At 42.8% G+C, this 14164-nt stretch overlaps 1 protein-coding gene across 1 annotated transcript in view; it reads left to right on the forward strand.

The window, feature by feature from the left end:
• LOC115087992 (dedicator of cytokinesis protein 2-like) overlaps positions 1 to 14164 on the forward strand; it is a 1829205-nt gene that overhangs the window by 1682964 nt on the left and 132077 nt on the right. The window contains exon 36 of the mRNA XM_029595813.1: positions 6538 to 6578. Coding sequence (XP_029451673.1) covers positions 6538 to 6578 — 41 coding nt within the window. The remainder of the gene's footprint in view (positions 1 to 6537; positions 6579 to 14164) is intronic.

A 14164-nucleotide genomic window follows, 5' to 3' on the forward strand; every position in this document is an offset into this window, starting at 1 on the left:
ATAGAGCAGCTTTTAAATTAGAAGAAAGGGGAAAGCTGACAGTCGCTCAGCAGCGCATAGTTCAGAAAGAGGTATCTTCAAAGGATACTAATGATGCATTAGAATTAGGGCATCCCGAAAGTGAGGTTCCAATAATAAGAAAAGTAGTCCAAGTGCCTGTAACTAAAAACTCACCTGAGCTAATAAATTCTAACTTATCCCTATCAATTAAAAAGCAGAATGAAAATACAAACAAAAAACAAACTTTGAAATGTTTGTATGCTAATGCCAGAAGTCTAAAAAGTAAGATGGGAGAATTAGAATGTATAGCAGTGAATGAAGACATAGACTTAATTGGCAACCACTTATAAATTTCCCGCCAACACTATGTAAATAATTTATTCCTCTCATTGTTTCTGCCTAATTTATTCCTTCAACTCTTCTTCTTCTCCTAGTTCCAACTTCCCCTGTTTTATTGTAACTTACTTCTTTTCCGTCAACACCTGTTTATCGTTCAAAGTTATCACTCCCCCTGTTTTCTGTAAACCAGCATGATGTGATTGTATCATGAATGCCGGTATAAAAAAGCTTTAAATAAAATAAATAAAATAAATAAAAAATCTCAAAGACATGGTGGAAGGAGGATAACCAATGGGACAGTGCTATACCGGGGTACAAATTATATCGCAATGACATAGAGGAGCACCCGGGAGGCGGTGTGGCGCTTTATGTCCGGGATGGCATAGAGTCCAACAGAATAAACATCCTGCATGAGATTAAATGCAAAATTGAATCTTTATGGGTAGAAATCCCTTGTGTGTCGGGGAATACTATCGTCCACCTGGTCAAGATGGTGAGACGGACAGTGAAATGCTCAGAGAAATTAGGGAAGCTAACCAAATTGGTAGTGCGGTAATAATGGGAGACTTCAATTACCCCAATATTGACTAGGTAAATGTATCATCTGGACACGCTAGAGAGATAACGTTCCTGGATGGAATAAATGATAGCTTTATGGAGCAATTGGTTCAGGAACCGATGAGAGAGGGAGCAATTTTAGATCTAATTCTCAGTGGAGCACAGGACTTGGTGAGAGAGGTAACGGTGGTGGGGCCGCTTGGCAATCGTGATCATAATATGATCAAATTTGAATTAATGACTGGAAGAGGCTCTCATGTTAACACTTTCAAAAGGGAAACTTTGATAAAATGAGAAAAATTGTTAGAAAAAAACTGAAAGGAGCAGCTACAAAAGTACAAAATTTGCAAGAGACGTGGTCATTGTTAAAAAATACCATTCTAGAAGCACAGTCCAGATGTATTCCACACATTAAGAAAGGTGGAAAGAAGGCAAAACGATTACCGGCACGGTTAAAAGGGGAGGTGCAAGAAGCTATTTTAGCTAAAAGATCTTCATTCAAAAATTGGAAGAAGGATCCAACAGAAGAAAATAGGATAATACATAAACATTGGCAAGTTAAATGTAAGACATTGATAAGACAGGCTAAGAGAGAATTTGAAAACAAGTTGGCCATAGAGGCAAAAATTCACAGTAAAAACTTTTTAAAATATATCAGAAGCAGAAAGCCTGTGAGGGAGTCAGTTGGACCGTTAGAAGATCAAGGGGTTAAAGGGGCACTTAGAGAAGATAAGGCCATCGCGGAAAGATTAAATGATTTCTTTGCTTCGGTTTTTACTGTAGAGGATGTTGGGGAGGTACCTGTACTGGAGAAGGTTTTCATGGGTAATGATTCAGATGGACTGAATCAAATCACGGTGAACCTAGAAGATGTGGTAGACCTGATTGACAAACTGAAGAGTAGTAAATCACCTGGACCGTATGGTATACACCCGAGAGTTCTGAAGGAACTAAAAAATGAAATTTCAGACCTATTAGTAAAAATTTGTAACCTATCATTAAAATCATCCATTGTACCTGAAGACTGGAAGATAGCTAATATAACCCCAATATTTAAAAAGGGCTCCAGGGGCGATCCAGGAAACTACAGACCGGTTAGCCTGAATTCAGTGCCAGGAAAAATAGTGGAAAGTGTTCTAAAGGTCAAAATCACAGAACATATAGAAAGACATGGTTTAATGGAACAAAGTCAGCATGGCTTTACCCAAGGCAAGTCTTGCCTCACAAATCTGCTTCACTTTTTTGAAGGAGTTAATAAACATGTGGATAAAGGTGAACCGGTAGATGTAATATACCGTATTTTTCGCTCCATAAGACGCACTTTTTTTCCCCCAAAGGTGGGGGGAAAATGTATGTGCGTCTTATGGAGCAAATATAAAAAAAAAACCAAACAAAAATCTAACAAACACCCCCCCCCCGACTCCCCCAAGACCTGCCGACTTAATTTCCTACAACCCCCCCCCCAAGACCTGACAACTAAGGGTTGGATTCATCATTCTTCGCAAAATGATGAATCCAGCGAAAAAGTGGGTGGGGGGGCGAAGGAAGGGGACCTGCGAAAGACCGCAGCCATTCGCACCATGGTGGTGTGATTTCACCGGCCGCAGTGCGGCCGGCTGCAGCCTTTCACACAAATAGCACCTCCCTGAAAGGTGGTGCTATTTGCCGCGCTACTGCCAACGATAATGTCCCTTACATTATCGCCGGCAGCAGTACCGCGGCCGACTCCTCCCCTCCCTGCCTCCTCCCCTCCAGCTTATTTGCATCCTATCGCACACGAAAAGGCCCTTTTTGAGTGTGATAGGGGTTTATCGTGTGCGATAGGGCCCTAACGCACGCAATAAAGGTTTAGAAAAGAACCCCCTAAGTTGGTAAAAATTAAAGATTTGGGTCTTGAGAAATTTTTGATACCAATCATTAATTCTAGTTTAAATAATGGCAGCATCTCAATTATTGTAAAACATCCTGGGTGCACCTGATTTTAAAGAAAACCTCCTGAACCTTGATATTACCATTCAGTAGCTAATTTGCCTTTTATTATAAAGGTAATTGAGAAATCTTGTTGCCGGCATCAGTAGCATGGGATCTACTTAGTATTTTGGTACTTGGCAGGTGGATTGGCCACTGTTGGAAACAGGATACTGGGCTTGATGGACCCTTGGTCTGACCCAGTATGGCAATTTCTTATGTTCTTATATAATATTTGGTCAGCTTACTCTGACAATGCAGAAAAAGTCAATGCAATTCATCTGAGGCAGTCAGGGTTTCGTATGGAATATAGTACTGAAACTACCTTGTAAGCTCTGACTAATGAAGTTAGGATGAATATTGATAAGAAGAAAAGATGTAATTTTGGTTTCCATTGATATGAGTTTTGCTTTTGATATTATAGATCATAACCTTCTACTACTTTGTTTGACAGGACTAGGAATTACTGGTACAGTCCTGAAGTGCTTTAAATCATTTTTGGAAGCTCAATCATTCCAAGTAGGATGGGGAAATGAAGTATTTAAAATAAGGAAAATGATCTGTGGGGTTCCACAGGGTTCAGTTCTTTCCCAGCTGCTGTTCAATTTGCTTTTAGCTTCATTACTGAGTTTGGCTCAAGAGCAGAGTTGTAGTTGCTATTTATTTGCAGATGACATTTTGGTTTTAGCGTCTTTTAATTCAGACTCATTAGCAGATGATGTAGCTAGATTTAATGTCTGGATAAGATAGCTAACTGACTGTCAGACCGTAGACTGAAAATAAACCAGAAGTAATATCAAATTAGTTTGTCAGATGACTGGGATTGATGTTACCCTAGTAGAAGTAATTCAATTATTAGGAATGAATTTAGATAATTCCCTGTCTCTGCGAATGATTTGAAGATTAAAGTCATTTTTAAAGTAATCTGACTTAATTATTTTTTTCTTGGGCTTTTGTGTCACCCCACATAGATTTTTGTAACTCCAATATGCAGGGATCTCTGAAGATTCTGATACAAGGATTCAGCTGTTACAAAATATGGTGGCCAATGTAATTTTCAGAGCTTGCAAATCTGCCTATATATCTTCTTCACTTCAGGAACTCCATTGGCTACTAATTTGATGCAGAATCATTTTGATATTCTCTGCTTTACCTAAGGTGCAGTCTATAAAGGGAAGCCAATTATCTGGCAAATCTCTTGACTCCTTATAGGCCTATGCAAGCTTTGAGAACCTCCCAGTTAGAATAATTAAGACTTTCTTTCCCCATGGGAAATTAGATTGGGAATTACCAGAAAAACCCCCTTCCAATACCAAGCAAGCACCTTTAATTTGGAATTCTCTTCCTTTAGATTTACAGCATGAACATATCTATTTGAAATTCAGGAAGTTTCTGAAATCCTGTTTGTTTGCCCAGGTTTTTAGTTAATTTATTTCTGCTTATTTCAATGAAGAGATTTGCATATTGACTTTTATGTATATAGTGGTTTTATTGTTTTTACTGAAGTTTTATCATTCTCTTTTATTCATTTATATTCTGCTTTTCAGCACTTCAAAGCAGATTACATTCAGGTACTGTAGGTATTTCCCTGTCCCCAGAGGGCTCACAGTCTAAGGGAGTCATTTATCAAAGTGCTATATGGTGTTTTCACATGTGTTAAGCACCTGTAATGCATGCGAAAGCACCATGACGCATGAAGTTTGGGGTGAGATATGTGGCCTGGGCTCACAGTTTTGCGAAGCCATATTGCACAATTTTAACTACACCTTTTTCATTTAATAAAGCCGTCTGATAGGCCTTTATTGCGCGTTGTGATATTTTTCACACATGCCATTTTTGGTAGTTTTAAGCTCCTGGAGGGCCAGCCTAGTGAGAGAGAGAGAGAGAGAGACTGACTGACTGACTGACTAGCTATAATGTCCTCATCCTAGGTAGGTATTTATATCTATATAGGAGGCCCACCTAGAAACTCGAGGTGAGGTTTAGGTATTAGTGTAGGGGTTAGGGGCCACTTTGACATTCAAAGTGAGACGTACGAACAGAACAGTGCTCCCTTGTGATTTGATGACCTTCGGAGTGAGGAAACTCACCCAAAGATGAGATTTGTGCAATGTTCTCTCAACCTAGCTTGATGTTACTCAGGTAGAGAGTCCGTCTCTCGCTCTCTCCCCCTAAACATGGTCCCCCCAGTGGTTGTATGTAGGAAATACAATTCTGGCACTTATCGCAAAGTGCAAAAAAGTTATCACAATTTGTGCTATCTTAGTGCTTCGCATAGGTATTAGCGCAAATTGCGATAAAGTGCCTTTTACCATAAAATACTCCCCTTTTCCTATCACATGCGATATTTAGTGCATTTTGATAAATCCAGGCCAAAGTTTGTACCTGAGGCAAAGGAGGGTAAAGTGACTTGCCCAAAGTCACAAGGAGTAACAATGTTTTTTGAACGCCGGCTTCCCTGGTTCATAGCCCACTGCTCTAACCACTAGGCTATTCCTCCACTTATTTCTTAACTTCCCTTTGATATTATTGATATTGTACACTGTTTTGATAGTATCTGAAAATCGGTATATAAAAATAAAATTGCCATTGCCATAAACAGGCAAAGATTGGCTTGTTTGTTTGCTTATTTATGTATGTAATGTTTTTTGGCAGTCTTTTGAATAACTTCAGATGATGCCAGTTAGTGGAAGGCATGTCTGTTATTTTTCTACAGGTGATACCAGACTTTGAATATTCTTTTTTCTATAGTAAGTAGAGGGAATTCTCCTGCTTTTCATATGCAGCCATTTTGGAGTATGTGAAGAACCATCTCTGCAGAGTTTGTTCGTCCATATAGAATGATTTAGGACAGATGAAGAATTTTGCCAGGAAAGCCATATAAGAACAGGCAAAGATCCAGGGAGCAGCTGAATATCTAAACTCAAGGGATTGGCCTTTCACTGTTAGGTTGCCGGTTCAAATATGGCTCAGATCTGTAGAGATCGAAAATCATTACCATCTGAACACTATGCGATAAACTGTGTGAAATGAGTTGGTGGTCTAAGCTGAGTTCCCAGTCTGCACCAGCATGTGGTTGGAAACCATGAAGCCAACCAGTGGGGAGGGCTCCGACGATTATCCTTGCCTACAAGCTGTACTCCCAGTGATGGTCCTAGCTGCAATAGCATGATTCATGACCCCAGAGGAGAAAAAGGTCAGTAGTTTGGTACAGGGACAGTGAGAGTGTGGCACTGACTGACCCCATGGCTGCTCCTTCTGCTCCCTTCTAAATCAGGAAGCATGTGCTGTAGCAGAGTAGGAAGGCAGGTATGCTTCATTTTTATTGTCCTTGTGCCTCTCTGTTAGTCCTCTTTTGTCCTGGAGCCATGAGTAGAGCAGCTGCTACTGCTGCTTTGTTGCTACACCGCAGTCCCAGAGATTTTTTTGTTTTCTTTGGGGCTGAAGCCTGTGAGATCAGGGAAAGGAACTTGGACTGGGCAAGTAGAAGATGGGAGAGGGAACAGACAGCCTGGCAATCTCCAAGAAGAAGATCTGGAAAACTTGGGCTGCCTGTGTATATTCAGTATGACTCATTTCTCACAGAAAATTCAATAAAATTGCTCTATATTGTTTTCTGTTCCCCAAGAAGAAGGGTGAATATTCAAATACTGATTTATTTTCTTTCCCCAGAATTTCTACAAAGAGATAGATCGTCAAGCTATGTACATCAGGTAAAGAAATTCTGACCTTTATGTATTTCCTTATTTTTCTCTGCATTTAAGCCATTTGAGTTTTTCCGTTTTTCCATTACATTTGTATAGGATTAGGAAATAATCAAATACCAAGTATGAATTAAACCCAGGCATGCTGAGTCTCACTCACTCTCTCCTAGAAACATAGAAGCATGATGATAGAAGAAGACCATATGGCCTCTTTACTTTACCCATCCACACAAACTGCTCAGCTTTACACCCTCAAAGATCCCCACACTTATTCCTTGCTTTCTTGAACTCAGATACTGTCCTTGTCTCCTCCACCTCCACGGGAAGGCTGTTCCATGTATGCACTACTGTCCCTGTAAAGAAATATTTCCTTAAACTACGCCTGAGTATTCCCCCATTCCCACCTCATCCCGTGACCTCTTGTCTAGAGACTCCTTTCTTTTTGAGAGAGGCTTGCCTCCTGTGCATGGGAACCTTGAAGGTATTGATATGTCATTTTTCCCCTATTCTGCCTTTCCTCTAGTAGAAATCAAACTGACAAGACCTATCTCTGGTAAAACAATGCTGCCTCAGATATTGCAAGCCATTGGATTCCAAAAACTGCACTATCCTGTTTTTGCAGCAATTCCATTAATTTGCTCACCACAGAGGTCAGACTAACTAGCCTGCAGTTCCCAGCCTCCTCCTTACTTCTTCTTTTGTAAAGAGTAACTAAAAACACTTGTCTCCAGTCTTCCAGAACTACTCCCAACTCTAAAGCATTGGAAAGATCAGCCAATATAGCTGCCAGAATAAGTTCCCTTAGAAAGGTAAAAGTTTATTTTATCTTTGGATGTATCCCATCCAGCCCTGTTGCTTTATCTACTTTAAGTTTAGCTAGTGCCTCACAAACACACTTTTCTGAAAATTGAGGTTTACCACACTTCCAGTCCTAGTTGTGTTTGTTTTAAGTAGTTCTACTCCATAGTGAATACCAAGCATAAATATTTGTTAACCAAATCCAGTTTTTCCTCATCAGCCTCTACATATTCCTCCCCTTCACCTCTGAGTCTCACAATGACACTTTTGCACTTCTTCCTATCACTAACATATATTTTTTTAAAAAGTGTTGTCCCTTCTTTTACTGTATTTGCTATTTTTTATTCTATTTGCTATTTTTCTTATTTTTCATCTTTGCATTCCTGACTATTTTCCTAGTTTCTCTTAGCTTTTCCAGATATTTTCTCCAGTCTTCCTTTTTCTATGAGCTTTTGTAGTTTATGAACTCTTACCTTTTTTTTCCTTACTTTTTCAGCTAATTCTTTAGAAATACATAGTGGCCTCTTTTTCCACTTTCCTTACAAAAAGGCTAGCTGCTCTTAAAATATATGGGGTAGATTTTTAAAAAGTGCGCCTTCGCGTACTTTTGTTGGCGCACCAGGCGCAAACAAAAGTACGCTGGATTTTAGTAGATACGCGCGTAGCCGCGCGTATCTGCTAAAATCCAGGAACGGCGCGCGTAAGGCTGCTGATTTTGTGCAGCCGGGGCGCGCCGAGCCGCGCAGCCTGCCTCCGTTCCCTCCGAGGCCGCTCCGAAATCGGAGCGGCCTCAGAGGGAACTCGCTTTCGCCCTCCCCTCACCTTCCCCTCCCTTCCTCTATCTAACCCACCCCCTCGGCCCTATCTAAACCCCCCCCTACCTTTGTCGGGGGATTTACGCCTCCCGGAGGGAGAAGTAAATCCCCGCGCACCAGCGGGCCGCTAGCGCACCGAGACGCAACCAGGGGGCGGTTCCGGAGGGCGCGGCCACGCCCCCGGACCACCCCGGGCCTAAACCATGCCCCCGGGCCCGCCCCCGAAATGCTGCGCCCCGCCCCCAAAACGCCGCGCCGATCGGCCCCGCCCCCGACACGCCCCCCTCGAAAAACCCCGGGACTTACATGAGTCCCGGGGCTCTGCGCGCGCCGGCAGGCCTATGGAAAATAGGCACACCAGCGCGCAAGGCCCTGCTCGCATAAATCCGGGCGGATTTACGCAAGCAGGGCTCTTAAAATCCGCCCCTATATGTCTGGATATTTAATGTTTTATTATCTTTGTTGATTGTAATCTGCATCAATCAATTTCTGGAGATAGCGGAATATAAGTTGCCAAATAAATAAATAAATAAATAACTATATTGCCAACTATAGAGGGAAATTTTAAAACAATCTGCGTAACATATGCCTTGCCAAAACGAACGTATGCGCAAAATTTCACTTAGAAAATTACCCAAAGTAATGCACACAAACTAATTCGCAAAACGTTTCACCTTCTGTTTGCTGATGCAGGTAACTTGTGCTGATTAATTTGAGCTCAGACTTTTTAAAATCAGAGTATACATGTAAAGCCCAATTGTGTCCTCCCCAGAATGCCTATTTTGTGGTGTGCGCAGAAGTATGCGCAGAATTGGATTATTTGCATATTTTTATGCACACAAATCTCAGGCATTGTTATAAGGAGCACCTTTATGCAGATAAACCCGTTTTATGCGCATACATGGTTTTGGAAATTACCCTTTAGGAGGGCAATTGTCAAAGGGACTCCTGCAGGTAAAGCAGTATGTTGCCTGCCTGAATCTTTCCATAGGAAACTGCGTGAGCAGTCTATACAGACCGATGCAATAAAGTGCGCATAAAAAACGTGCGTCCAAACTAGGCGCCCATTTTTTTACTAGGATTGTCAGACTCTTCACTATACCCCCTTCAACTGATCCAAAACTCTGCAGCCCGGATACTAACCAGAACATCTTTACGTCATCATATCACCCCTATTCTACAATCATTACACTGGTTACCCATAAAGTTCAGAATAAAATACAAAATTCTCTCTATTATCCATAGTTTAATTCATAACCATAATCATACTTCTACCTGGCTTTGTTCAATACTGCGCATATACAAACCGACGCGACACTTAAGATCACTTAACCAAAATTTACTAGATATCCCTCTCCTAAACAAGCCAGATTAGACCTCACTAGAAAAAGAGCCTTTTCAATAGCCGGTCCAACACTTTGGAACACTTTACCAAACCATCTTCGCTCGATATCCAACCCTGCACATTTCAAAAAATCTCTCAAAACATATCTTTTTCAACTTGCATTCAACACGTCTTCTAATTAAACTTAATCATCAATACCGAAACTACCCTCTTAAACATAGTTACACCCATTACAATCCCATTTATACTACACATAACTTCAACATACCTGCTCATTCACACGTTTCCAACTATCATACCCTTCTCCCTTCTTCCCTTTATCTCATATAATTTTTACGCTCTATTTCTCCCACTTCCCCTTCCTCCTCCCGTTCCCCTTCCCCCCCTTTTTCCCCTTTTCCCCCAAAACAATAAGCCCATGGTTCCAAACTTTTTATATTTTTAATAACCTTATATACTAGCATTCTGTCTAGTTATTACCAATTTTTATGTAAAGTTTAAAAATTCCATTTTATTTTGATTATTTTATTTTTGGTTTTAAATCTGTGAACCGTTTTTGATAAAATTTCTTTTTTAAAAAACGGTATATAAATACTTTTTAAATAAATAAATAAATAAAGGATGCGCTAGAGATAAAGTGTTCGTCACTAGTGTGTCCATGGCATCAAGCACCCGGAAGACATGGCTGTGCAAAGCCACGGGTTACGAAAAAGGACACTCGTAAAATTAAGAATCCGTTTTCCTAACCTGACCGCTGTGAAGACATTTTTTTTTGTTGCTGCTTTCTGTGTTTCCTCTGACTTAATATAGCAACAATATTAAGTCAGAGGAACCACAGAAAAGCAGTATTTTATGCTTTTCTGTTAAGCCTTGAGGCACCCCCAAAACTCTGGGCTGGCATTAATGTTTGAGGGTTAAAATGTGCACGTCGGATGTGCGGTTATTTTTTTACATCGGGGTTACTGGTTAATAGCCTCATCGATGTGGCATATACATGTGGGGAGCGCTAATTCCTACACGCTGGTTTGGACGCGCATTATGGGCACGCTGATCTCCTTATTACATCAGGGGTTATGGACGCGCGTCCAAAACGTGCTTCCATCTGCGGGTTAACCTGTGCACTAGCCTGAGTGCACGATATTGCATCAGCCTGTATGTATGTGTAAAAATACTTGCATGCACACTGTATGTGTGTGCTTTCACATGCAGAGCTGAGAGGCATTTCAGGGCGTGGAATCTGGGCTAGGGTTGGGACTTTAATGTAGACTATTTATTTTATAAAGTATGCACATAAATTCTCTTAGCAAAACTCACTCGCCAAATAGCAGGCATCATCGCTGCATGTGTTTTGCTGAAATAATTTTCAAAGCTGCTTTATGCGGGTAAGTCTGCTTTGAAGATTGGTGTAACTTATGCATCTACTTGCTGGCTAACTTATACACGACGTTACAAAATTATAATATGGGTATCCAGGACTCACTTTTCTCCCTTCACCCGACCTCTTACATCTACAATAAAACACAGTTTGGGATCAAACAGGCCGCAGCTTTATTAACAATAACTCCAGGTGCCCGAGCTCAAGTAAACCCTTATATACCTAGGCCCCATGATGCACCAGCCACGCCCCAGCAAGGCACACATGTCCAAGCCTGCCGGTCTTGTACCAATAGCATAATTCATATGCTTCCCCTTCTGTCCCAGCAAAGGGTCGTTAAACCAGCTCCCACCACCGGCCATCAAGAAACCTTCCGCAGGACAACTGCACCCAATTGTCCTGCTCGCCTTTCAGACCTGATACCTGTCAGGTCATCATACTACATAAGACCACTTTGGCACCTTATTGGCTCGGGAAACCCGCTCCCTCCAAGCTGCGACAACACAGTCCCCTTTAACATAAACTTGTACCCCAAATACAACAATATACGTGAGGGTGGGTGGGAGGGTAGCAGCTTCGGGGAGCAACAGCAGATGAGTGATTCTGATCGTTACTCCCCCCTCATAATTCCTCGCAAACTCCTCCCATCTGGGCAACCACAGCAGGGGAACCAATAGGTTCCTGCATTTTTCCCCAGAGGTTTGAAATTAAAGCTCGTCATTTTGGCGGCAAATGGGCTTCCCTGCTGAGCGCTGACGTCCCCTTCAGCACACAGCAGCTCCCCCCTCCCCCCTCGGGAGCCAGCACGAATCGTGCCTGGCGCCCATATTACTCCGGGCACCCGATATGCTATCGGGTGCCCTTCTCTAATATGGGTAGCCAGGACTCACTCTTCTCCCTTCACCCGACCTCTTACATCCACAATAAAACACAGACTCCAGTTTGGGATCAAACAGGCCGCAGCTTTATTAACAATAACTCCAGGTGCCTGAGCTCAATTAAACCCTTATATACCTAGGCCCCATAATGCACCAGCCATGCCCCCAGAAAGGCACACATGTCCAGGCCTGCCGGTCTTGTACCAATAGCAAAATTCATATGCTTCCCCTTCCACCCCCGCCACATCCCAGCAAGAGGTCGTTAAACCAGCTCCCTCCACCGGCCAGCAAGGAGCCTCCTGCAGGACAGCTGCACCCAATTGTCCTGCTCGCCTTTCGGACCTGACACCTGTCAGGTCATCATACCATACAAGACCACTCTGGCACCTTATTGGCTCAGGCAACCCGCCACCGGCACAGGATGACTCCCCCCCCCCCCCCCCCCCCCCCACCAAAGATGCGGCCTCCGGATCCCTAACACAATAAATCCTCCAAGGCCTCCTGAATAGAATTCAAAAACAAGTCCATTCCAATAAAAGACAAATGGACCCCATCCCCTCTGAAAAACCCCTCGTTATAATCCCATGCCCATTCGTGGCGAATATGACGTCCCCCCATTAGTACCAACCAAGAACCGATTTGCTTATTTGCCTTGGCACGGCATCACTGCCAAATCGTAGTGCTCTTTTCAGCAGGCCTTAGAACAATATCGGGCAAAATTAAGGATATTGCCATCAGATCCTTACGCACCATGCTGATAAATTGTCGTCCGGACATGGAATTGGTCAGCTTCTTTGCCCTAAGCACTTGCGATACTAAACTTTTCAGCTCACACACCTTAGCTTCCGGTAATCTTGACATTCGAGCCACAAAATCCAATTCTATGCCCAGAAAAACAAGATATGTCACTGGTCCCACTGTTTTGTCAACCGCAAACGGGATTCCGAACTCCTTTGCCAGCGTATAAAAACCGGCCAAGAGGTCTGCACAAATACTAGAATCAGCCTCTCCGACAAATAAAAAGTCATCCAAATAGTGCACCACATTATTACAACCCGATTCCTGTTGCATAACCCAGTGAATAAATGAACTAAAAGTCTCGAAGTTTGCACAAGCAATCGAACATCCCATGGGAAGGCATTTATCTATAAAATAACTACCCTGAAACTTAAATCCCAACAAGGACATACTCCCAGGATGTATAGGTAAGAGCCTGAATACAGATTCTATATCTGCCTTGGCCATCAGTGCACCCATGCTGCACTGCTGTACCAAGCGCCCCGCAGAACCAAATGAGGCATATCGGACGGTACACTGGTCGCGAGGAATAAAGTCATTAATAGACCGACCTTCCGGGAATGACAGGTTATGTATTAATCTGAATTTTCCCGGTTCCTTCCTAGGGATAACCCCCAACGGGGACAATACCAGATCCTCAAAAGGAGGTTCCTGAAACGGCCCCGCAATGCGCCCCAAACTTATTTCTGTTGCTAATTTCTTAAGAACTACCTCAGGCTTTCCCGAAACTGAAGAGGAATTGCCCCTGCCCCCAAGCCCTGTGGGCCCCTCAAACGGAATAATGAAACCTTCTGTAAAACCCTGCCATAACAGCAATGCCTGTTCTGAGTCTAGGTACTTGGGTAACCAAACCCAGAGTGCCTCAACTCTAACCGGAGAAGGGGCCAAATTTAAATCCTTATTTTGTAACATGGTTTTGCAATCCCCCCGCGACAGCTCCCCCACTGGAAGCCCCATCTCCCGACCGTTTGCTACACTTGGACAAAGGATGAGCCGTCCCGCAACCAGAGCAGTCTGTAAAATTACATGATGATCTGTTAAACCTCCAACAGACGTCAGATGTTCCTGCCCCACTCCGAGCTGTTCCCCCTGCCCCTGGCCTGCGAAAGGAATGTCCCCTCGAACTTGAACCTGCCCCAGCCGCACTATTTCCGGCTGAAGAATTTTGGCAGACATCTGCGTGAGCCATAGCCCTACATCACGCGTCCCCCAGGATATAAACTTGCTTTCTTCCATGTGATCACGGAAACGCTCGTCGTAGTTCAACCACGACCAGCCATCATACTCTTTGCACGCAGCTAAAATGGCATCCGCATACGTAAGTAGCGGGCCATATTGAGCACTATCTCGATGTCCAATCACGCTAGCTAATCTAAGGAAACATCTTATCCAATTTATTACATTCCTAGCCACTTTCTTTTGAGTTCCTGGAAAACGCTCAAGCTTCTGTTTTTAGATTCCTTTCTCTGCCCCCTCCTTCCCTCCAATAAGTTAAATACATCTATATATCGCCTCTGTCTTATTTTCTTTTGTAAAGCCCTCAGCACTTCCTCTCACAGCTCAGTACACGATACGAGCACTCGCAC

The sequence above is a fragment of the Rhinatrema bivittatum genome, chromosome 1 (genome assembly GCF_901001135.1).
Source record: "Rhinatrema bivittatum chromosome 1, aRhiBiv1.1, whole genome shotgun sequence".
In the NCBI taxonomy this organism is placed as follows: Eukaryota; Metazoa; Chordata; class Amphibia; order Gymnophiona; family Rhinatrematidae; genus Rhinatrema; species Rhinatrema bivittatum.